Source organism: Erpetoichthys calabaricus, chromosome 16 (genome assembly GCF_900747795.2).
Source record: "Erpetoichthys calabaricus chromosome 16, fErpCal1.3, whole genome shotgun sequence".
Taxonomy (NCBI): domain Eukaryota; kingdom Metazoa; phylum Chordata; class Cladistia; order Polypteriformes; family Polypteridae; genus Erpetoichthys; species Erpetoichthys calabaricus.
The window spans coordinates 42,654,237-42,681,250 of record NC_041409.2 but is presented as its reverse complement, the minus strand read 5'-3'; the positions used below and the strand labels follow the sequence as shown (position 1 = coordinate 42,681,250).

The window sequence follows — 27,014 nt, the reverse complement described above, 5'->3', positions numbered from 1 at the left end:
GTGGTGGGTCTGAATCCTCTTTTTTGTGTGCGTACCGTTTCGTGTGCTATGTGGCGCTTGCGTCTGACTCCTTTCTTTTTGGTGTTCTAGGAGCGCGTCGCCTCATTTCTTATTTCAGTTACTGGAGGGGGGCTTTGTGTGTCGTGGGTCTCAATCCTCTTCTTTGTGTGTGTTCCGTTTTGTGTGTCATGGGCTTCGTGCGGCGCTGTGTGCGGCGCCGGCGTGTGACTCCTTTTTTGTGTGTGCTATGGGCGCGGTGCCTCATTTCTAATTTAACGTTGCTTTCCATTCGGTTTCCGTTGCTTGGAGTGGGGGGGGGGGGGGGGGGGGGGGGGTTGTGGTGGCGCCTGCGCAGTACGTCTTTTGCGTCCACGGCCCATGGCCGGATGTCCCTGCGTCCATCCGGTTTACCATTCTCGTTTAGTAATATGGATTCTGAAATGACACAGTACTGCGATATTTACATTTATAAGATATAAATATTTTTGTTTTGCTATAGCATTAAATGCTTAAATCTCTTTTCCTATAAATTCACTCTTATTTCTGTGGAATTTGGTGCTTTAGTTGTATCTTATTAACAGCAATTAACAACATGCAGTGTAGACACAGGACTCATTAGGAAATAATGGATTAAATGATCAGAAGACTTAAAAAAGTGGGAAAAAAATCAGATGATAAATATCTCAAAACCTAGTTTAAAAAACAGTAAATAACCTTATGTAACTAACATAATTGCTTCTACATTCCAATACAAATCTGGCAACCCATGCTTGTAAATTCTGGATTGACATCAGAACATAGAAACTGAGAAATAACATCTTGCTTAATTATTGTAGGAGTTTGATTAAAAGTAGAATTTGATTGTGACGACAACCTGCAGCCAGCCGGACTGAACATGAGAACCACTTGTCTAACGGACCTAAATCCATATCAGTGTAACATATGAACATGAATAAGAAATTCTGGCATGTACCCTGTCTTAGTTGTACTCCAGCAATCTTCAACATCCTTAGTGCCAATAAGTATTATCAGGATAAGAGAGAGTGTAAGTGTGTGTGTATTGAAACCTTGTGATGGGCAGGTGCTCCATCTATATTATGTCTTTCTTTGTTCCTAAAGCACCCTTGATTTGTGTATAGACATCTGTGACCCAGGACTGCAATAAACGGACTCAAAAAGTGGGTTATCAGGATGAAAGAGTATGTGTGTATTAATGTGTGTGTGTGTGTGTTTGTATATGTAAGGAAACCTTATAATGCACAGGTGTGCCATCTAATTTATTTCTTTCTTTGTTCCTAATGCAGCCTGTATAGCCTGCCAACACTGGTAACCCAGGACTGGATTAAGCTGGATCACAAAATGATTGATCAAATTAATTGATCATCAATTAAAGCATTCACATTGCTACATTTTCACTGAAGTCTGATAACAATTTCAGATGAGGCAGACCATTTCTTTCCAACTGTACCCCGTGTCTATCTTTGTCACTACCTACAGTGCATCCGGAAAGTATTCACAGCGCATCACTTTTTCCACATTTTGTTATGTTACAGCCTTATTCCAAAATGGATTAAATTAATTTTTTCCTCAGAATTCTACACACAACACCCCATAATGACAACGTGAAAAAAGTTTACTTGAGATTTTTGCAAATTTATTAAAAATAAAAAAATTGAGAAAGCACATGTACATAAGTATTCACAGCCTTTGCCATGAAGCTCAAAATTGAGCTCAGGTGCATCCTGTTTCCCCTGATCATCCTTGAGATGTTTCTGCAGCCTAATTGCAGTCCACCTGTGGTAAATTCAGTTGATTGGACATGATTTGGAAAGGCACACACGTGTCTATATAAGGTCCCACAGTTGACAGTTCATGTCAGAGCACAAACCAAGCATGAAGTTAAAGGAATTGTCTGTAGACCTCCGAGACAGGATTGTCTCAAGACAAATATCTGGGGAAGGTTACAGAAAAATTTCTGCTGCTTTGAAGGTCCCAATGAGCACAGTGGCCTCCATCATCCGTAAGTGGAAGAAGTTCGAAACCACCAGGACTCTTCCTAGAGCTGGCTGGCCATCTAAACTGAGCGATCAGGGGAGAAGGGCCTTAGTCAGGGAGATGACCAAGAACCCGATGGTCACTCTGTCAGAGCTCCAGAGGTCCTCTGTGGAGAGAGGAGAACCTTCCAGAAGGACAACCATCTCTGCACCAATCCACCAATCAGGCCTGTATGGTAGAGTGGCCAGACGGAAGCCACTCCTTAGTAAAAGGCACATGGCAGCCCGCCTAGAGTTTGCCAAAAGGCACCTGAAGGACTTTCAGACCATGAGAAAGAAAATTCTCTGGTCTGATGAGACAAAGATTGAACTCTTTGGTGTGAATGCCAGGCGTCACGTTTGGAGGAAACCAGGCACCATCCCTACAGTGAAGCATGGTGGTGGCAGCATCATGCTGTGGGGATGTTTTTCAGCGGCAGGGACTGGGAGACTAGTCAGGATAAAGGGAAAGATGACTGCAGCAATGTACAGAGACATCCTGGATGAAAACCTGCTCCACAGCGCTCTTGACCTCAGACTGGGGTAACGGTTCATCTTTCAGCAGGACAGCGACCCTAAGCACACAGCCAAGATATCAAAGGAGTGGCTTCAGGACAACATCCAGGTCCGTCTCATTCTCGTGCTCAGCTCCTTGGTATACCTGCGAGCTGCGAAAAATGAAGGCGGCTGGGCGTGTCCTGCCTCTGGGCTGACTGTCCATAAACAGGCTTACAGGGAACACATGAGGGCGTATGCAGAAGCTCTGAAGGTTGCATGGTCCAAGTTTTATTCCACCATCATCAGAAATGGCTCCAGGAACCCTAAAAAACTTTTTTCAACCATAAATCATCTTCTCAAACCTCCTTTACCTGCCCATTCTGAGACCACCGATGAGAGATGCAACATGTATATCAACTTTTTTAAACAAAAAGTTGATAATATCCGTTTACACCTCTTTACCAAGGATATCTTGCCCTTCCCAATTGTTGACTCATTGTCTGAGACTGTCCAGCCTCTTTGCTCTTTCTCTGTTGCCACACAGTAAAAGGTGGAGGATGTCATCAGGAAAATGAAACTGTCTACTAGTTCCCTGGACCCTTTCCCCTCACCCTTGTTGAGGGCCAACATTTCTGCCGTCTCTCCACTTATCACCAGGATAATAAATCAGTCCCTCCTGGTTGGCCATATTCCTTCTGCACTAAAAACTGCTGTCATCAGACCTCTACTGAAAAAATCCACCTTGGATCCTGAAGTTCTCTCTTAACTATAGGCCCATCTCCAATCTTCCATTTCTCTCCAAAGTTCTGGAAAAAATAGTTGCAGCACAACTTCATGATCATCTCAAACTGAATAACCTGTTTGAAAAGTTTCAGTCTGGTTTTCGCCCTGGCCATAGCACCGAAACAGCCCTGGTCAGGGTCACCAATGATCTTCTGATGACGGCAGATACTGGTTCACCTTCACTACTTATCCTCCTTGACCTGACAGCTGCTTTTGACACAATAGACCATAACATCCTTCTTCACCGCCTGCAATACACTATTGGACTCTCAGGAAATGTTCTAAATTGGTTTACATCATACCTGACTGGCAGAACTGAGTATGTCGCCCTTGGCAGCGCAAAGTCCCACACCCACAACGTCACCTGTGGTGTTCCACAGGGCTCTGTGCTGGGCCCTATCCTTTTTACTATCTACATGCTCCCCCTTGGAACTGTCAGTGGCAGACATGGTTTATCTTTCCATTGCTATGCCGATGACACTCAGCTTTACCTCAGGACTACTCCCACCTCCTCTACTGCTCCTCTGCCAACATCTACATTGACTACCTGCCTGGAGGAGATAGAGGCATGGATGAGGCTCAATTTTCTTCAGTTGAATAGATCCAAAACAGAAGCCATCTTAGTTGGTACATCACATCATCTCCGCTCCTCTACCATCACCAGTATTACTTTCTCTGGCCAAAATATTCCTCTTTCCACATCTGTTACTAATTTGGGTGTTAGAATGGACTCCCAACTTACTTTTCACACCCACATCAAATATCTCTGTAAGTCATCTTTTTACCATCTCAAGAACATTGCCAAACTCCGCCCATTACTCACCCTGGCAGATGCAGAGAAGCTCGTCCATGCCTTTGTCTCTTCCAGGCTGGATTATTGTAATGCGCTCCTCATTGGGATTCCTGGCAAGAGTATCCAGAGACTCCAGTATATTCAGAACAGCGCTGCCAGGATCCTGGTGAGGGTGCGAAAGCATGATCACATCACCCCAATTCTGAAAACCCTTCACTGGCTCCATGTTTCATTCAGAATAGAGTATAAGGTCTCCATTCTTACCCATCAGTGCATTTATGGACATGCCCCTCTTTATCTACAGGAACTCCTTACCCCTCATACCTCCTTACCCTCTCTCCGCTCTGTACACACTAACACTCTTCAAGTCCCCAGAACTAAGCTCAGCAGCATGGGTGACAGGGCGTTTTCATCTGTGGTGCCGAGACTGTGGAATGCCCTCCCTGATTACCTGAGAGCCCCACAGTCGACCGAGGCCTTTAAGTGAAACCTAAAAACTCATCTTTTTAGAAAGTCATTTTGTTAATGTATTTTATAGATTCTTCTGTTTTTTTTTTATTTTTTATTCTATTTTTACTCTCTAGCACTTTGGGATTGCTAAAATATAAAGTGCAATATAAATAAAATTTATTATTATTATTATAACTCTGTGAATGTCCTTGAGTGGCCCAGCCAGAGCCCAGACTTGAATCCGATTGAACATCTCTGGAGAGATCTTAAAATGGTTACGCACTGACGCTTCCCATCCAACCTGATGGAGCTTGAGAGGTGCTGCAAAGAGGAATGGGCGAAACTGGCCAAGGATAGGTGTGTCAAGCTTGTGGCATCATATTCAACAAGACTTGAGGCTGTAATTGCTGCCAAAGGTGCATCGACAAAGTATTGAGCAAAGGCTGTGAATACTTATGTACATGTGATTTCTCTGTTTTTTAATTTTTAATAAATTTGCAGAAACCTCAAGTAAACTTTTTTCACGTTGTCATTATGGGGTGTTGTGTGTAGAATTCTGAGGAAAAAAATGAATTTAATCCATTTTGGAATAAGGCTGTAACATAACAAAAGGTGGAAAAAGTGATGCACTGTGAATACTTTCCGGATGCACTGTATATGACCCTGGCTTTTCATAGGGTCAGGAGGAGGTCAATTTTAGGATGTTGTATCCACTGTTTCTAAGAAAGCCTAACAGATCTTCCAAAAGGCAGTTACTTGAAGTCTTGTTCACACAGCTCTGACTTCCACTGAATTAAACTCCAGCTCAGAGCATGAGACGTTCCCTACACTGGACGTCTTCTGTCAAAACTAGGACAAAGAAAACTCCTACATCAAGAAGCCTGATCCCAGAAATAATTATGTGAGATGGTGAGACAGTCTATATCTAGCCTGATTTATTTAATCTGCAGCCTGAATTTAGGATTCCCTTCCACTATTAAAGCTTTATAGTCTATACTGTCACATGTATAGACTATACTGAAATTGTTCCGTGCTCAAGAGCCAGTTTCGATTGCCAAGTTTAAGTCTGGCCTAAAAGAAATTGCACCAAACCCTGCTACTTTCCCTACAGTGTGGCAGAAACTTTTAGCTTCTTCAGACTGAGCCTAGAAAAGCTAACTGGTTGAGCATGATACTGGCAAACACCACCCTCAAGCTTGGCATAACGGCTTGGTCTGCTCATAACTGCACACATATTAGTTTAGGCAGACTGATCTGTTAGTCTGACTGTTTTAATCTACTGTATCTTCGTAGCATAGTCTATGGAACTGCCTACATGGACTTTTTACATTTACTGTATTAGCATTATTTACTTATTATTTAGCTTATCATGCACATTATTAGGAGTATGTTGGAGAAATTGTTAAAAATTGTTGCATGCTAATGTGAGTTCCATCCATCTGTTTTCTGAACCCACAAAATCCAACTGTATAAGACCATAGAGGGCATAGGCGATACCAGCTGTATCAGACACTAGGCAGGAGTCCACCCTGGATGTGACACAAGTTCATTAATACTCTCAATCACACACCCAAATTCAATCACAATCTAGACTCACTTATTGACCTAGTATACATATCTTTAGAAACTTAAAAATAAATAAAAGAATATCAGAAGAGAAATCATGTGAACCATACGTATTGACAAACCAGTCTGACCTTTCCATAAAAATGTACTGATACTGTTGGTGTAGTTACAAGATTGAAGTGGTGTTTCAAGGCTAAATCAACTTCTCTTTTTAAAAACACAAAAAATAACTAAAGGGTTGCACTATGGCTAGTTAGGCTGACTCACAGATTATGCATCCTATCATCAAATGCTTACATGGGTTTTCTTACCACATGTAGGTGAGGTTAACTGACCACTCTAAATTGGCCCCAGTGTAAACAGGTTTCAGTTTATGACCTGTGATGGACTGTTGTTATCTGCCAAGTACCCAGGGTTTCTGGGACAGGCTCCTGCCACATATAATCATGAATCAGATTAAACAGTTTTGTGAATGTGCAAATATGTAAAAATAACAGCCTATTAAGCCTTTGGTAAGTGCATCCCTTGGGAGCATTCTTATTCCTGAGAAGTCATTTATTAATTGTGACCACTCAGGGCAATACAACAAAATGAAATATATAAATACAGTATATAAATAAATATATGTTGTGCAGGAAACAGGCTTTAGATGGTGAGACTGTGTTTTATTATTAATGTTTTTCTCATTTTTGAAATGGGTTTCTTTTAAGAACTACGCAGTTATTTGTTTTTGGAAGTACTGCTAAATTCATTTTTGATGTTAGCTTGTTTTGAACTCATTTTGCTTTAGTTAATAAATATTCACTTCTTTTTGTGATATCATTTTAGTTATTGTGGGAACCACCAACTTCTGGTGTAGCTGCCCCAACATTGCTAAGAAAAATGGGCCAAAATGTGCAATGGTATATGGGTCAGCACTGAACACTTCCTGATCATCTGAGATTATGGAGAAACACTGTGAGAATTTAGCGAGTGCTTTTTTTTAAAAGGTTTCATGATTAAAGAACACTGGCTATGATTAATCAACTTTGAGTTTAGCATTTTGTTGTGGTTTTAACCATGGATTGAATTGACTAAATAGGTAATGCTCTTGGCTTGTTTTTGACCAACATTCATTTTTTGGTCCTCATTTAAAAATGTTTTTCTGCTGTTTGATCTAGCACAGCATACAACGGGGGGCCCAAAAAACAGAATTTCTTTATAAAAAATTGTTTATTTATTTTTACACTTTCAAACTACAGTTACCTTCAAAGTACTCTCCAATGCAATACACTTATCGATACATTTTTTCCACTGCTCAAAACAGTTTTGGAACTCCTCGATTTTGATCCCTTTTAGGGCTTCTGATGCTTTCTGTTTCACATCTTCCACATCGGCAAAACGTTTCCCTTTGAGGACTTTTTTCATCCGGGGAAACAAAGAAAAAGTCAAAAGGGATGAGATCGAGTGCGTAATTCCCCTCATGTCAAAGAAACAAATGATCATTGTTTTCATATTCGAAAGTCATGCTATTTTGGGTCGTGGGGAAGAGGCAGTTTTCCATTGGCTGGATTGCTGCTTCGTTAACCATAGCACCAAGAATCATCTCCAGTTATGATTTTGGAAAAAAAAATCAGGGTCAGCCTCTAACTGCTCCGTCAATGCACGGCACACAGCTAAGTGATTGACTATTTGTTCAGGTGTGAGGAAGAGAGGCACAAATTTTGCTGCAACTCATTTCATGCCCAAATCTTTTGACAAAAGAAGAAATGTGTTGAAAGAGTCTTTGAAAAAAAATTCACTGAAGCCAAACACAGCACCTCAGAACAACACCAGTTGGCACAATGATGCAGAAGGGTTTTTTAGAATGTTCACCTAGTATGTACTAAAAGTGACCCACCCTCCAGAAGATATGTTCATTTTTTTTTTGGTTGGGGCCTGGGGGGTGTCCCCCAATGTACATAAAGTACCTTCTCTAAAAAATGTAATTAAAGGCAGGAGGGATTCATACTGCTTTAAGAGTACAAGAGTTCCAACTCTGGATGTCAAAAACAAGAATCTGGATGAACAACAACAAAACTTTTTCAGTCCACATGGCAAGTGAGTATTAAATGGCACAACAAAACCCTCTTTGAGAGCTACAGTGTATACTCTTTCAAATCACCAATTACCAAAAAACTATGAATAGCCTATCATGTCATTAATTAATAGCGTCAATGTGGTTAAACAGTAGATGACAGAAAATCTCTTGTGCTTAAACTCGGGGGTGGGGGGGGTTTAGCAGAAATTCCCACAGTGAGTGACATAACTGTTAGTTCTCATCTTTCTTTAGCATTAATATCTTGCTTCTCCATCTTAAAAATATAGGAAACCAAAGGGTGATATGGTGGTTTAATAAAATGCATGAAAGAGGTAGGTTACTTCAATTAATTCAAGTATAGTTCAGTAAAGTGTCCCTGAATGGCATTTTCTGATAAAAACATTTTTAAGCTTTCATATTATTTTCTTAATACTTTACTATTAGGAAGTTAATTTCAAACCTAAATCTAATTATTTGAGTCATTGTCAAAAGGATCATAATTAGAAACAAGAATAATTACCATACGGCAAACCATCCAGGGCTGAATGGCTGCTTGCTCCTGGTTCTGTTGGGATATGGCACTACTCCCCACGAACTGGATTAAGTATGATCAGAAAAGGGGAGATGCTATACTGTAGTTCTATATCTTAGGTTTCTGCAATTTCTTTAAGGTGAGCACAATTCACAAATCTCTTAATATAAAAAACAGTAACCAAAATCTATAGACCAGAATGTACACTGTAGACATGTGTACAGTTCCAAAAATACCCAGAAGTAATACAGAAGGACTAGTCTTTATTGAGGGCCCTCAAATTCAGGAATGATCTTCTTTCCATAGATGATACCAGTCACACAGATTTTTCACATTTTCATAATAAATAAATACCTGTCTGTTATTCTGTTTGGGTAAGTTGTGGTAATTATCATAATCAGCTAGTATAGTTCTTATTCATCTTTATGTTTTCTACTGCTGGGCTTGGCCAAATTGTCCATCCTTGTCTTTCAACTGGACATCAAAGAGACAAACACATCCACAGTTACTGACCCCTATAAAAGAAAAATTAACTGCTTGCAAGCTACTTAGGGTTAATAGCTGACAAAGCCATTTTGCTATAACGGCAGGTTATCCATACAGGCGTCTGTCATAAGACAGGGTGCAGTAAGCTGAACTAGGACAATTTTTAGTTTCTTTAGGAATGCGAAAATTTGACACAAGAAAGAGGACCTTTCCTTCTTTAGGGTCTATCTGACAAAAGTAAAAAAAATAAGAATAGATGACCCATTAGCATAATAAAATAAAATGCTTAAGTAAACAATATTATGTTTTTTTTTGATAAATAAGAGAAAGGGGGAGGAAGGAGAAATTATAAAAAGCCAATCGAAAAATGGTTTCTTCCACACCCCGCAGAAACAGTATAGAACATCAAGAGCAGTCTCTGATGCGAGCTTGCACAGTGTGTGTGGCTGGGTGCCCAGTTGGCCTGAGTCATTTACTTGTTCTTGTCTCAATGACGCTTGTCCCCCAGACTTATTTTCTCCCATACCAGTTCCAAATTTATTTTCTGTTTCCTCTCTTCAGTTACCACCTGGCCTAGCTTACCTTGCTTTACATTTCCTTCCTTCAGAGGAATTAGAATGTATTCATTGATTTGTCTTTATACTGTATGTGCCTGTTACAAAGTAATGTTACTTTTACTACCTATACATCTCCATTTTGAAATAAGTTATTTTAAACATAACTACTGTAGTTACACAACCCATTACTAATTCAATGAAATTCACTCTAATTCAGTGGTCTTCTACTTATGAGTCAAGCTCGCTATATAATAACTACAAATACAGTATTTAAAAAAAATCTTAAATATGAGAGAAGTGGGAAACACCAAGTAAGTGCTTCTCTAAAATCTTACCCAGAAAATTAAACTTCCTCGCCAGCTATGAATATACCATTTCCCGATTTCATGCTCATGCTGCAAGACGATTTGTGTGAAAACAGAAATTGTATGAATCACTAAACAGATAATGTATATAATAAACTGTTGAAAAAAACAATAGACAAAGGAATTTCATGTTAGAGACAGCACTTTTGTTAGGAGTTGCTCTACTTTCAATTTTAATGAAGCACAGAAAAAAGAAAGCCAAGTCAAAGATGTGTTTCATGACCGCGTAACTGTAGTCTGCAAGGGCCAAAGTATGTTTCACCTCCTCTGGTCACTGATTGTCCTCACTATCTTTTCTAGCACTAGGTATCCAGGACACTTTAGCACTGCTGTCCAAATTACCATGCCGTACCACTAAACATGGAGCACAAATTAATTTGAGGCTGCGACAGCACTTTGTGATGCATTTATCTTATACAGCACAGTACATTAGGTGTGGTTTTACCACAGACACTGCCTCCATTAAACACCTATGAAAAGGACATATGGTAGTAATATATGAGTTTTGTATCACAAAATTTGTTTTTGGATCAATAACTCTTGTATCAAATAAACTTTACTTTTAAAATGGTTGAACTCTTGATGTTAATGCATTACTTCTGTATAGTTAAATAGTTAATGTTAGTATACTTAAATATGTCAGTCAGTTTATATAGCTCCCTTAAGTGTGATTACCTTACACATACTTTTGGAGTATTCAATTTTAAATAGTATACTGAAATTAATATGTAGGTGGCCTTTCCACCACCTACACAACTTGGACCCCAGTTCGAATCTCAGCAGAGATACCCTCTGTGTGCAGATTGCATGCTCTCCCTGCATTTGTGAGGGTCTGTAGACAAATGCTGCTAGATTAAGTGACAATACTACATCATCATGGCAACTATGGCAATTTGCTACCTATCGGCAACATTCTAAATCCTAGCAAGAGATTAATAAAGATATATATTTGTATACAATATTACAAAGAGCCAGTAAGGGCAAATACCACAGCTTAATTCTAATGTCACCCAGCACTTTCAAGTTTATTGTGCAACAGCCCCACAAGAAAGCCAGTCTATGCATCCATATTTGTCCACGCAAAGAATTTTTTGTTTGATCACTTTACCACCTTTCAAAGTGTTACTTTCTTCCTTACGAAAGAACTCAGAAAGGAGTAGCTGCTCTCAAACCTGACGATTTCAGCTCCTTTAATTGTTCTGCACTAGTCATATGCCACGATCCCAGAATCGGTCTCACTCCTCTTTTCTAGGCCGTTTTTTTTAGCACTTTTCAGTCTATTGTGTAACATCGAGACCAAAACTGTGCAAAACATTCCAGACAAAGCCTCATCAATGTGTTAAATAACTGCCTTTTACTTCTACATCACAGGGTGTGGGCACTTTATAGGTCAATATCCAATAAGCATTTTTCATCATTTCTGTGCACTGTTCAGTTGAAGACAGTGATGAGTCCAAGTCTATTTGTACAGTATACTTACTGTATACACTAAAAGTCTCACAATATGTAATTATATCAGAAACTTTAAATTCTTTTGCTGAAATCTTTACATTTACAGTACTTACAGTTTACCCTAACTTAATTTTCCATATACCACATCTGGACTGAATAAGGTCTAGGTCAATTTTTGCAATTTAATTTACTAAAAGGCCCTTTTGCTATTCTGTCTAAATTTCTTGCTAGAGTTTTTTTTAACAGATAGATCTAAATTAATGGCACTTTTTGGGGGGATCTCTCCTCTCTAAACATCTGCTGTTCTGTTATGAACACATCCATGTACATGAAGAATGTTTCTTTCTGATATTTTATAGGTGCCAATGGAATGGTTAATTTCAGGGTAAAGGATTGGGGTCAGGCTGTCCTTTACCAAATGAGCAAGACTGGGTTGATGTAGACTGTAATTCCTAATAATTTGTAACACATTCTGTCAAAATAAGCCTAAAGACTGGACAATCTTATCAATATGGTTCATTAACCAATGTGCCAATTTTCTGCATATATGCACAAGTCTTCATGTCAGAAGTATGCCAGATTGACATCATCACCAATCAAATAAATGATAGATAGATAGACAGACAGACAGACAGACAGACAGACAGACAGACAGACAGACAGACAGACAGACAGACAGACAGATAGATAGATAGATAGATAGATAGATAGATAGATAGATAGATAGATAGATAGATAGATAGATAGATAGATAGATAAACAATATTTTGTAGCACTGCCTAGCAAAGTTCAAAATAAATATATGGTGGATTAGTCATCTGACACACGTGTTTTGTAATAACCCCACACAATCCTAGCAGACAGTTGCATTTCTGTTTTGCTTGTTGCTGCTTCCTCCATTGATTTGTCATACAGCCTAAGCCAATAACCTGAATTGTCATGGACAGGGTATAGGGTCATCTTCAGCAGTGAGTCACATTGTTCTCCTGAAGCCAATGCAGGTGGAAACATCATGGACAAAAATGGGATCTGGGCAGCATTCTTAAATGGCAAGATATCGTAAGTGTCACAGTGAGCTGCATTTACTTAAATGTTCAGCTATCCTATTGAAAACCCAGCCACAGGGGATGCATAAACCAGTGTGTTTCTTCATGTCTGTCCCAAGCCCAGATTAATGGGGAGGGTTACATCAGGGCATCCGGTGTAAAATTTTGCCAGATCAACATGCGGGGAACGATACAAATTTCCAAAGCGGATCAGTCGAGGCCTGGGTTAACAATGGCTGCCAACAGTTTGCTGGGGGAAATTGGGTTAATGTTGGCCAAAGAAGGAGAAGAAGAGGGGGGAGATGTGTCCGGAGGCAGAAGGACAGGAGGAATGTAAAGAGAGTGGAATTGAGGGTAGGAACTTTGAATGTTGGCAGTATGACTGGTAAGGGAAGAGAGTTAGCCGATATGATGGAGAGAAAGAATGTTGATATATTGTGCATGCAAGAGACTAAATGGGAAGGGAGTAAGGCCAAGTGGATCAGAGGTGGATTCAAATTGTTCTATCATTGTGTGGATGGGTGGAGAAATGGGGTAGAGGTTATTCTAAAGGAGCAGTATGTCAAGAGTGTTTTGGAGGTGAAAAGAGTGTCAGACAGAGCAATGATTATGAAGCTGGCAACTGAAGGTGTGATGATGAATGTTGTCAGTGCATATGCCCCTCAATTTGGGTGTTTCAATGGAAGAGAAAGATTTCTGGAGCGAGTTGGATGAGGTGATGGACAGTATACCCAAGGGACAGAAAGTGGTGATTTAAGCGGATATCAATGGACATGTTAAAGGGAACAGAGGAGATGAGGAGTTGATGGGTAGGTATGGTGTCAAGGAGAGGAATGAAGAAGGTCAAAGGATTGTGGATTTTGCAAAAAGGATGGGCATGGCTGTGGTGAATACGTATTTTAAGAGGAGGGAGGAACACAGGGTGATGTACAAGAGTAGAGGAAGATGCACACAGGTAGATTATATCCTATGCAAAAGAGTCAATCTGAAGGAGATTAAAGACTGCAAAGTGGTGGCAGGGGAAAGTGTAGTTAGGCAGCATAGGTTGGTGGTCTGTAGGATGACATTGGAGATCAAGAAGAAGAGGAGGAGAGGGAGGGCAGAGCAAAGGATGAAATGGTGTAAGTTGAAAAAGGAAGACTGCAAGGTTGAGTTTAGGGAGGAGGTAAGACACGCACTGGGTGGCAGTGAAAAGTTACCAGATATTTAGGCAACTGCAGCAGAAGTAGTAAGAGTGACAGCAAGAGGGGTGCTTTGTGTGACATCTGGACAGAGGAAGGAGAAAAAGGAAACCTGGTGGTGGAATGGGGAAGTACAGGAAAGTATACAGAGGAAGGGGATGGCGAAGAAGAAGTGGGATAGTCAGAGAGATACAGAAAGTAGACAAGAGTACAAGGAGATAAGGCCCAAGGTGTAGATAGAGGTGGCAAAGGCTAAAGAAAAGGCGTATGATGAGTTGTATGAGAGGCTGGACACTAAGGAGGGATAAAAGGACCTGTACCAGTTGGCTAAAGAGAGGGACCGAGCTGGGAAAGATGTGCTGCAGGTTAGGTTGATAAAGGATAAAGATGGAAACATACTCACATGTGAGGAGGGTGTATTGAGCAGATGGAAAGAGTACTTTGAGAGGCTGATGAATGAAGAGAATGAGAGAGAGAAAGTTGGATGATGTGGAGATAATAAATCAGGAAGTGCAACGGACTAGTAAAGAGGAAGTAAGGACAGCTATGAAAAGGATGAAGAATAGAAAAGCTGTTGGTCCAGATGATATACCTGTGGAAGCATGGATGTGTTTAGGAGAGATGGAAGTGGAGTTTTTAACCAGTGTGGCGGATGGCCGGGTCCCATGCCAGGCCGCCCCTTCGATGTTTATTCAGGAGCAGCCCTGGACGGTGCAGTACCTCCCCCTGGACGTTGGATGGCTGCCCCCCTTGGTTGGAGCGGTGCCTCAGTTTCTCACAGGGCTTAATTGGGAGTGCAACCGGAAACAGGTGATCGAGCACCTGGAGCACTTCCGGGTGGGCAGTAAAAGGAGCCAGCAACCACCACTCAGCGGCCAGAGTCGGGAGGAGGAGGACAAAGCTTGAGGAGGAGTGGAAGAGAGAGAGAGGAGTGTGGTTTTTGTGCTTGGGACTGTGTTGTGGCTGGGGGACACGGGGAAGATGTGCCTTCCAGCTGAAGAAAATAAAAATCTTTTCATTTTATACATGCCTCCCATGTCCATCTGTGTCAGGTCAGGCCCAATATAGCGCCTTATTTTTACACCAGATTCTTTAATGGAATTTTGGAAAGTGAGAGGATGCCTGAGGAGTGGGGAAGAAGTATACTGGTACCGATTTTTAAGAATGAGGGGGATGTGCAGAGCTGTAGTAACTACAGGGGTATAAAATTGACGAGCAAGTTATGGGAAAGAGTAGTGGAAGCTAGGTTAAGAAAGGACGTGATGATTAGTGAGCAGCAGTATGGTTTCATGCCAAGAAAGAGCACCACAGATGCAATGTTTGCTCTGAGGGTGTTGATGGAGATGTATAGAGAAGCCCAGAAGGAGTTGCATTGCGTCTTTGTGGACCTGGAGAAAGCATATGACAGGGTGCCTCAAGAGGAGATGTGGCATTGTATGAGAAAGTTGGGAGTGGCAGAGAAGTGCGTAAGAGTTGTACAGGATATGTACGAGGGAAGTGTGACAGTGGTGAGGTCTGTAGTAGGAGTGATGGATGCATTTAACGTGGAGGTGGGATTACATCAGGGATTGGCTCTGAGCCCTTTCTTATTTGCAATGGTGATGGACAGGTTGACAGACAAGATTAGACAGGAGTCCCCATGGACTATGATGTTTGCTGATGACATTGTGACCTGTAGCGATAGTAGAAAGCAGGTTGAGGAGACCCTGGAGAGTTGGAGGTTTGCTCTAGAGAGGAGAGGAATGAAGGTCAGTAAGAACAAGACAGAATACATGTATGTGAATGAGAGGGAGGTCAGAGGAATGGTGAGGATGCAGGGAGTAAAGTTGGTGAAGGTGGATGAGTTTAAAAACTTGGGATCAACAATTCAGAGTAAAGGGAGGAAGAGAGGTGAAAAAGAGAGTGCAGGCAGGGTGAAATGGGTGGAGAAGAGTTTGAGGAGTGATTTCTGAGAGACAGGTATCAACATGAGTGAAAGAGAAGGTCTACAGGACAGTAGTGAGACCAGCTATGTTATATGGACTAGAGATGGTGGAACTGACCAGAGAGCAGGAGACAGAGCTGGAGGTGGCAGTTAAAGATGCTAAGATTTGCACTGGGTGTGACGAGGATGGACAGGATTAGAAATGAGTACATTAGAGGGTCTGCTCAAGTTTGATGATTGGGAGACAAAGTTAGAGAGGCGAGATTGCATTGGTTTGGACACATGCAGAGGAGAGATGCTTGGTATATTGGGAAAAGGATGTTAAGAATAGAGCTGCCAGGCAAGAGGAAAAGAGGAAGGCCTAAGAGAAGGTTTATGGATGTGGTGAGAGAGGACATGTAGGTAAGTAGGTGTAACAGTGCAAGATGCAGAAAACAGGATGATATGGAAGAAGATGATCTACTGTGGCAACCCCTAAACAGGAGCAGCCGAAAAAAGAAGAAGAAGCTATCCTATTGAAGTTAATATCCTCTTCCACAGTAAAAAATTCCAGACAATAAAAATATTTGTATAGTTACTACCTGTATTTTCATACATTTTATTATCCCTATACATCTGAACAGAGTCCATTTTTGCTAAAGAACATTTTTAGGAGTTTCCATTGACTTTTTATCATTTTTCTCCAACTGCTTAGTGATATTTCTAAATAAACTTTTTCCTACTGACCACATAATTTCTTGTGATGTAGAACCGGTGCAGCTGCCTCATGATTTCAGAGATAAGAGCATGCATCCTTATCTGCCATGTTTAAAGGTGGTTTCTTGGACTTTCTAGTTAGGAAATCTTGCAACCTAATGGTTCTGTATGATTGTGATTCTGGGTACAATATGTATGCTTGAGTGTTTCTTCTAATAAACTGGTGTCTTTTCCAATACACCTGATGCTGCTGGAAAACTCACATAATGATTCACGCCAAAAGAACAAAGGCAACTGTTCTTATTTAGATGGTGTAGTGTGTAGGTTAAGGCACTGGACTTTAAATCTCAAGATTCTCTGTGACCCTTAACACTTCAGTGAACGTTGGTGCACCAGGTGTAACAGTATAAACAAAACATAAAGCTACATACAATAACAATGTCAAAATTTTAAAAAATAAACTAAAAATGTAAAATGTAATGTAAAAACTGTTATTCCTTTAAGTCACTGAAGAAATCTACAATATTAGTTATTGAGATTGGTTTCTAAATTTTAGTATAGTTATTCAGAGTTTAGTACTGCCCAGAAATATGTCTCGCCTCCTCTGTGTTTGTGCAGCCAGTAATAAATAATGAAGGCATCTTTGCTTTTAAATTGCTGTATGTGCTCAACCACTGTGATGTTTAGAACAACAACAACATTTATTTATATAGCACATTTTCATACAAAAAGTAGCTCAAAGTGCTTTACATAATGAAGAAAACTTTACATAGAAGACACTCCTGATTGCACAAGCCTCCACTTTTTTGATGAAAAGTGCTCCTTCCTCTTCTCAGTGCTTTATGTGTCATTTTTTCTGCACACTGGACCCCAAACTTAAACCACTACTGACAACATTTATTGTTGTAACACTGAGAAGCTCAAATGTGAAGTTTTCCTTTTTTCTTCTTAGTCAGCATATGCTTTAACCACAAGGAGTCATCCTTGAAACGTCTCCATACAGTAGGTGTTCTCATAAGCAAGAGGTGTTTGCAATACTGCATGGTCCTATGGTGTTCAATGTGGATGTATATTAATATCCCAAGAAGAGATTTGTGTAATTCAGGAAAATTAAGAAAACACTTTAATGTTTAGAAAGTCACAGAGGTTTCAAAATGTGAAAGGTCATAATTAATTTGGTTGCTATTAGAGTAAAATGACCATCTTTCATTGGTAATTTGTTCAGTTTTACTGTTAAGAACTGCTAAAAAATGTCTCAAGTCAAAATCAATACAAACACATCTCAGTGAATAACTCACCTCAGATGAGGAGGCAGTCTTTGCTGATCTGCTCTGAATGATCTAAAAACAGATAAAAAAGGACAAGAACAGTTGTAATGAAGAAGTGCCAATAAACACTTTCTAATGACATGAAACTAACATAAGGAAAATTGTACACTTTGCAGACCTCGGTAAATCAAAAATTGCATGCTATCATTTCCATTTACATAAACCACAACTTGGAATCAGCTAGAAAAGGAAATCTACATAAGATTGTTAGGGTACACAAAATTATATTATGCATTCTTAAAATGGCACCCTTTAACATGCATGCTAATTCCGTTGACCCTCATCATTTGAATTTTTACCACAAGTGTCGTACTTGTAAAGTTCACTGTGAATGCACACAACAGCTGAAAAGTAAATACTCCAAAATGATCTGTTCTAAAGTTCTAATTGCCCACTGGTTAAATCAGTCCATTAAAGGGAATATTTAAAGTGAGCCAAAATACAGCCAGTCCTGGTCAATATAAACATCAATTATTTTGACTCTTATCAGCACAACACAAAAATTCAGAAAGTCTGAATTAGCATAAACCATGCTAATTCAGGGTGTTCATAAGTAATGTAATGAAATTACTTAATGAAGTACAAGTACATAATAAACAAGAATAGTTGCATTGAGTTGTTGAAATATTAAAATGTGTGCTTCAGTTTAAATGTTTAAAGTTTAAATACTATCAATTGTAATAGAAAATCAAAAATAACATCATATTCATATTCACTGACCATGAAATAGTAATAGTAGATACAACTTATCACATACTTATGTCTGAAATTTGTCATTTCCAACCTTCTGGGAATGGCTCTTAGAAGGCTAGGACATCCAGTAAAGAATCAAATATCACAAGTATTATTAAATGGAAATAGCATAAACAACACAGCACATTCTTGTATTACTGATCTACACGTTTTTCAGTTTTGTGAAAAGAAGTACTTTGACCCCTCATATCCCATTAGGTGGTGAAACCCTTGTGTTAGTTGATGTGCTACACACAACTTAATGTCCTTCTGATAATTTTTGCTGAAGACACCTATTGATTTACTCTTTCTCGTAAAGGTGTAATTTAATGCACAATATATAGTCCAAAAATAGCCTAAAATTACAGCTTTTCATATCTAGAGGGACAAAAACAGGGAGGAATCTGTATGTCAACCTCCATAGATTGTCTTGTACCAGAGAGTCAGGAAGCATCAGACTTAAAATACTGAAGTGATTTCAAAGCATTCATGAGTAATACTTATGAACAAAAGAATTGCATAATAGTGGCATAATCCCGATTGCTGGGATCAAAGAAAATTCTTGAGTAGATCAGGAAAAAATGTTGTTGATATCTAACCATCAGATACTCTACTAAACTATAATGAGAGACATGATCTAGAAATGGAAAATAGTAGTAAACCATCACAGGATTGGCTTGTCTACACATTTACTCCAAGGCTACAGCGTGCAATCATCCAGGCAGTCTCAAATGATTCTAAAAAACATCAAATGAACTGTAGGCATATCTTCCTTCAGCAAAGGTCAGTGTTCATGACTTCATAATCAGAAAAGACACTGGGCTAAAAAGGGCTTTACTGAAGAACAGCAATGCGGAAACCACTGCCAACCAAGAAAAGCATAAATACTTGTCTCTTGTTTGCCAGAAAGCATATGGGAGAATGTCCCATGGACAAATGCAAGAAAAACGCATATTTTTGGTTGACATGAGTTCTGTTAAGTCTGGTATAAAGCTTACATAGCTTCCATAACAAGTCCATCACCCCAACACTCAAACATGATGGAGGTATTATGTCAGGGTGGTGATGTCTCAGGACCTGAACAATTTGCCATAATTGATGAGACCTTCACTTCTGCTCTGTATCAGAAAATTCTTAAGGGCAATATCTGGTCATTTATGTGTGAGGTAAAGGTTAAGTTTATGTGGCTTAAGGAACAAGGCAATGATCCAAAACAATAAAGCAATTCCACATCAGAAAAACTAAAGTAAAATTCAAGTTTTGGACTAGTCAAAGTTCTGACCTAAAGCTGATACAGATGTTGTGATAAGCCTTGAAACAAGCAGTCCATGTTTGAAAACCTACTAGTATTTCTGATTTAGAACAGTTCTTCAATGATCACTGCACTAAACCTCCTCCACAATGTGCTTCTATTAACAGTACTTGGTTTTAATAAAAGGTAAATCCTAACTGAGTAAATCTAAAATGTAAAGTTAAGGGTAATTGGGAAAAAAAACATCTACTATTGTTACCAATTACCAAGTAGTGTGGTAGACAGCAGAACTTTAGAGACCTTCAAAACACAACTTGATGTTATTTTCAGTAAATTAGGAGGATACAATTGGTGAGCTTTGTCGGGCAGAATCGCTTGTTGTTGTTAAAACATTTCTAATATTCCAATGTTCCAATAACTGTGACAACACCATCAAGCACAGGGCAGGGGCTAAGCTTGAACGTGGCAGCAGTCTATCACATAATACATTCATGCACAAGCACAGGGCAGGGGCTAAGCTTGAACATGATAGCAGTCTATCACATAATACATTCATGCACAAAGCACGGCAATTCATTAGTTGCTAATGAAACGTGCACATCTTTTGCATAACAGAGGAAACCCACACTGAAATGCGGGCTGACCCAAAATATGTCTATGTCCTTTTTAACACATGTCACTGAGTACCACAAAAGCTACTGAATACCCCAGGAAACAGTTAGGTAGTCATGGAAAATAGTCTTTTAAAACATTTATGAAGGGATCAGGCAAAAATAATTAGATGAATCAAGAACAGGATTTTGTGATGGATTTTCTAAGATCTCTAAATATTAAAATCTTTATTAAATTAATGCATACCTTCTTTTGAAAGAAGGAAAATGGGACCAATATTACAAGTATTAGATGCAAACTCTATACAGTTAGTAGTTGACAAAATATTATGTCTTATTACCATTCCAGAATTAAATAAAGTCACTCAGTGCATTTTAGTATATTGCAGAAACAGCATCTGAAACTCAATATCATACTTACATAAAGTGCCTGCAAGACATATGCCTCTGTCCGTTCACCAGATAAATGATCAACAGCTCAGTTCGTTTAAGTACATATAAGTATGTGCAGGTACAATGAACACAAACATTTTCGTAACTGTTTAAATGAACAACTTAGTGCCCAAGAAATGACGGCACTTTGTTTGCTGACAGACTACACAGACAAGCCTATTCATCATTCAGATTTTGAAAAGAAATAAAGAATAATCAAAAATTTCATAATAAATAAGATTAATAGATGGGTTCCTGCTTGTTTTGGGTTTAGTCATTTTGGACTCTACCCAGGACAGTGATATTTAATAAATGAATGGAGTTTTTAAAAGTCTGAATGATACTTTTTTAATGTATTAATTGTAAATATATTTATATAAAGTGTATTAATTAAGAGCCAGAAAAATGAATGGACAGGTATTTCTATATACCATTCAAACTATTAATAACCCTACTTATGATGTTAAGAATTAATAAATAACAGTGAGAGGTCAACCTTTGTTACAGGGCCCCAAAGCTGTGGAATGGTCTGCCTGCTACTATAAGACTACTTCAGCTTTTAAATCTCAGGTGAAGACTTACTACTTCAGTTTAGCATACCCTGTGAAGAGCTCCTGATCAGCTGTGCATACTGCATCTCTGTTGTTAGTCATTAGTATAAAAATATATGTAATATGATATTTATAAACTGTTACTAACCCTGTGTTTCTCTTCTTGGTATCCTTATGTGGCACTTGTTGCCACTGGTCTACTGCCAAGTTGTTTGCCTCCCTATGGAAAATTCATCTCTGATAAAGGAGCACTGAAATCATCAGGCAGAAGGTCCTTTCATCAGATTGGCTGGCCCAGCACTGAATCAGCTGTAGAATGGCCATTAAGGTGGATTCTGCAACTAGTTTTTGGACAGATATTTTTGTTTTTCATTTATGTTAATTAGTTTCTACTTTTGTGTTTGATATATTTCAACAAATCTGCATCCTCATACTGTATGTGTTAGTTCTGTATTTAGTGAGTGGTATAATTTAGTCTTGCATTTTGACTTGTAGTTTGTATCAATTGGCCATCCAGCAAAGTCAAGTTTATCAAGAGCAGTGCAGTAATCTTCCTCTTATTTTTTTCCTGAAAATCCGTAAGTATGAATCCCTGCAAATTCAAAAATATTTGCATAAACATTTTGTTCTGGTGCATGTGGAAAGAGGAGTAGGCATGTTGATCCCACTAATGGTGAGAAAAATAGCCAAGAGAGATAAAACTCCATTTGTTATGTGCATGTGGAAAGAGGAGTAGGCATGTTGATCCCACTAATGGTGAGAAAAATAGCCAAGAGAGATAAAACTCCATTTGTTACTGCATAACAAATGTGACAACAGCCAAAGAAAAAAAGTAAATTGTGGCTATCTTTTAGCTTACCGTTGTACAATTACATAGCCAAAGACAACAGATGGATGGTTAGGCAGAAAAAACAGACACACATATACCTTAAGCCTACAGTAGAGCACAGTAAGAACAATCCCATAGAGAAACAGGATGGCATCGAGCACGTAGCAGATCTGAGGCTCCTGGAGAGCATCTGAAAGACAGAAAGAAAATGGTATAATGCAGGGCATTTAGCATCTTATCTAGTCCTTCCAAATAAGACAGTCATTCCCACATCACCACACCTCTGAAAGTCAACATGATTCATTAAGGCTTATTTTTTATTATTCTTCACACATTTCATATAAGAGGACCATCACAAAGTATTAGTCAGCAGAAAAGAAGCTGAAGGATATGTCAAATATAGCCAGCTTTATTAAACTGGAGAACCAAATTTACTTGAAAAAAATCATTAATTAATTAAGAAATTATCTACACATTATGGGCACCCACTTTGTCCAATACAGGGTGCCTACTGCAGAAGCAAATTATGAGAATCCCTTGAATGGATGACACTTTAACACAGGGTACACACACTCTGGGTCAGTTTTGTGGCAACCATTAACCTAACCAAATTCTTTGGGAATTTGATGGAAAAGGGAGGAAGTGGGCAGTGGACCCAAGATTTGAACTGAAGATCCTGGGGAACTAACCACTGTTCCATCCTGCTACACCACCTTTCAGCCCAGTAAATGCAATTTCCACTCTGGTTCATGTGCATCACATTTCAGTAAATTTCAATGCGTGTTTACTTTTAATCTGAACATTTACAATCTTTCCCAATCTGCTGTTTATGATAAAGTGCAGTTTTTTTAACTGTTCTTATCTCATTCTGCAAGAAGGCTTTAAAATTTGGACAGCCATTTCCTTTTTAGTTATATTCTGTGCTTAAATGTAAGCAGTTTTAAGAGTTCTTAAACAGTATTTTAAACCAAGGAGGAGAGTGCAAAGAACATTTCACCAGTAAAACTCTCATCACATTTTTCAACTAAAAAATACAGATGTGCTTAAACTCTTGGCAATTAGGATGCAATTGCTGCAATTTACAGGGGCCAACTGTTTAAATACTATGACAACATGAATGAATCTCACCGTTTGTGTAGGTGGTTCATGGTACAGAAAGGTTTCTTAAGCATCAGTGCAAGTTACTTCATTACCATTTTTACGATGTGAGAGAAGAATCCCCTAAGGTGGGTGGGCTGAACCTTTACCCTGGCAGGACTGATGTTTGTTATGGAGCTAATTAGTCAGGAATAGTGCAGCAAATGACTTGTTAATGTCCTCCTTTTGTTCACTTAAAACTGGGATTCCATGTGGTGTGCGACAGTGGGCTTCAGGGTTGTACAGATTTATATCTTCCCCATGCTACTTTGACAATCTCCTACAGTGTATAAAGCAAAGAGCCACAAGGGTGGAGGGTACAATCAGTTAGCCTAGTAGTGCTTACTAGAGGAAGGCGAAAGGAAACATCAAGGCAAACCACACAGTATGTCTATGTGTTTGAGATCCAAACATCTCCTTCTCAACAAAGTAGAGACCTCTTCTTCACAAGCATCAACTGCAGGTCTACCAAGGAGCAAACACTGCCAGCATGTATGTATAGTAAATACAGAATGATCATACCACTGGAAACCACAAACAATAGCTTTAACAAATTCTTCTCAAATGGAGGAATCACAAAGCAAGCTAGACTATACCAAGTGAAGGTGAATGTTTTAAATCCTCAACATCATTTAAGTGTCAAAACTGTCTGTTTAGGAAGCATGCGCCACATCCTTTGAAATCTACTGAAGTTCTGGGGGCAACTTCAAATATTAATTCTATTATTTTTATGCAAACTCAGTATGGTCAAATATAAGAAAAAAATAAATAAACAAAAGCAGGATTTGGAGGTATCTGTATTTCACTTCATATAAGGAAAAAAAGAAACATCAGACAGGATACAAAAGGCTAAGTGCCCTCCCCTAGGATCCTTAGTAAAATACAACTCCTCAAGAAGATGACATGGCCTCCTAGACTTAACTGATACCACACTACCACACAAAATGTTAATTTATGTATGTCAGTATGAGGAGACTACAGTGTGGCTCCACCTAACCACATGGACCAGGTCTAAACTGTGAAACTGGCCTCTCTTGCTCTCTCTCTCTCTCCGTTTCTCTCTCTGCTACATTTGTGTGTTTTTTTGTTTTTTTTTTTGGCCACAGTTCTTTAATGACAGTTATAGAAAGCTATGAACAAGCGAGGAGTATGAACTCAAGTATCACATTACAATGTAACACTGAAGAGTATCAATAAACAGTACTAGGCAGCATTGACAGGCAAAATATTACTGTATATGGGAAGGATAGACTGAAAAAACACCAACAACATATTAAACATCTACACAAATAAACTTACAGTATATGTACAGTACATATTTGTAGAATTTTTGTGGGTTTTAATGTAACTGCATTGACTTACAAATAATTGAAGAGCCCATCCAGTGGGAATGTTACTGAGCCATAGAATGCAGTATCATGCATTAAACCTTAAATACTCCGGTCAACTTGCAGTCCATTTATAACTGAAATTTCTTTGACACTTAGTTTCTTGTGACCCTGAAAAACATTATGAGGGTTTGAAAATGACTGATTGATGTTTGGTGTTCTTTAAAAGGCAGAGGCCCAACACTGATGCAGGCAACTCTTGAAGCTAAAATAACAAGATGGTTATCAACAAATTATTTCCTGCCTTTTAACAAACTAAAGAGACTAACAGCCAAAGGAAAAATTACATATATTGTGATATTGGTTGGCGCCGACCCAACACAGACTGACAACGGAGGCACGTGTAAAATAAACAAAAGAATTTTTACTCTCTTCTTCACCTGTGGTGCACGTCTTCCCCGTGACCCCCACAGGCACAACACAGTCCCAAAATACAAATAAAAATCACCCCAAATCACACTCTTCTTTCCACTCCTCCCAGGGCAGCTTCGTCCTCCTCCTCCCGACTCTGGCACGCTGAGTAGTGGCTGCAGGCTCCTCTTATAGCCCACCCGGAAGTGCTGCAGGTGCTCATTGACCTACTTCTGGCTGCACTTCTGGGTGTGGCTGCGCTCCTGCCCAGACGGGCTCATTAAGCCGTGCAGCTCTATGTAGCTCCCCCTGATGGAGACCATGGAGCCCAAGGCAAGGGTCCCTTTACAGTGTCATGCGCATAGGGAACAGCTGAACGGCCCTAGTGACTGCAATTTTATCCAGGGGTTGGTGCTGTGTCCTAATGCCTCTCAATCTTCCTCCCTCTGCAGACCGGTTAATTTACAGCTAGAACACCTCTGATGTCACTTCCAGTGTCCGTCCACCTGAACCCACCTCTTCCTATCAGATGAAACCAGAAATATCCCAAGAAAATCCACATGAACGTGGGGAGAGCTTGCAAACACAACAGGGGCAGTGCGTGAGACACTTAGAGCTGTAATGCCTTGACCAGCACTAACCTCTGCATCAGATATTCTTCATTACATTTATATAGCCATAAACCTATGAGTATTTCAAAAATGAATGTTATAGGACAAAACCAATTTATACATTTCTGTTGAATATAGTAAGCACATATCACTAAAAACACACAAACTTTTAAAATCAAAGTGATAAAGTATGTCTGTTTCAGCAATGGAAACAATTTAATCACTCAGATAGTCACTTATGACAACCATACTTAACCACAAACAGAATATGATTTCTGGATTTGTAAGTTTTGTTAATTTAATTTTTATTTATGAATTTTTGTTCTTTTCTAATGATAATATTAGTAATAATAATAGTTAAATGTAGCAGATATTTTACTAGTATAGTATATTGTTTTATATTTGGGGTTCTAATGATATTTTTCTCAACATAAAATGTATTATAATTTTTGTGACACACATCAGTTATACAAGAAGCAGCTTCTCCAGGGGCCTCATTTATAAAGCTTGTGTATGCACAAAAAGAGGCTTGAAATATGCATATGCAACTTCCCACGCAAACATTTGGATTTACAAAAGTAAACTTGCCTGGGAAAACTTGCTTATAACTATGTAAACTCTAACCCATGCCTATGTAATATATCGGAAAAACTGGGAAATGATGACACCCTACATATATATATCACCAGGCTGTAGTTATAATGTGCGTTGACATGACAACATATTACACCTTAAAAGTAATGACTATGATATACAGACTGCATTTTAGCTCCCTTTAAAGAGGGCCAATGCTAAGCATTTGCACTGAAGAACTTTTTTGGTTATTCAGCAGTTTACCTCTGCTACCTTTTGTCACTTCTTAGGGAACTGGCCAGAAGGTCAGGAATACCTCAACCAAGTTTCAGTCTATCATGCCCACTGTGCTGGAAGATGCAAAATCCAATTATCGTATGGTGTGATGGCATATACTGTACATAAAACATTTCTTGTTTAGCCAACATAAAAAGCAATTTCCAGCAGTATCTGATTCTCCTAATGTAAATGAAGCACTTTACTGCCCTCATATTGTCATTAGGGGTCCTAGCGAGAATGAAGCTGCTTTTGTTAACTGCCAGAGCCCTCAGTTTTTCACTGGAACAGTGATCGTGTCATTACATGTACTAGGTAATAGTGTATAACCACTCAGATACTGGCTTCTTATGCCTTTTCATAAGCCCCAGAGAAAAGGCACTATAATGCTGCATATGATCCTGCACTCTCAGTTGTGGAGTGTTGCCAGATACTCTTGAATGCAGGAAACGTGTCTCCATGCATCATGTGTGTGGCTGCTATACCAGCCAATGAAGTTCTGCAGCATTGTGACTGCATATA

General features: G+C 39.2%; 1 protein-coding gene across 1 annotated transcript in view; it reads right to left on the bottom strand.

Annotated features, from left to right (window-relative positions):
* The window catches only part of fcer1g (Fc epsilon receptor IgFc epsilon receptor Ig), a 76,523-nt gene that overhangs the window by 13,506 nt on the left and 36,003 nt on the right, over positions 1-27,014 (bottom strand). The window contains exons 2-3 of the mRNA XM_028821744.2: positions 22,255-22,346; positions 17,720-17,761 (exon numbers count right to left, since the gene is read on the bottom strand). Of these exons, the coding sequence (XP_028677577.1) occupies positions 17,720-17,761; positions 22,255-22,346 (134 nt within the window). The remainder of the gene's footprint in view (positions 1-17,719; positions 17,762-22,254; positions 22,347-27,014) is intronic.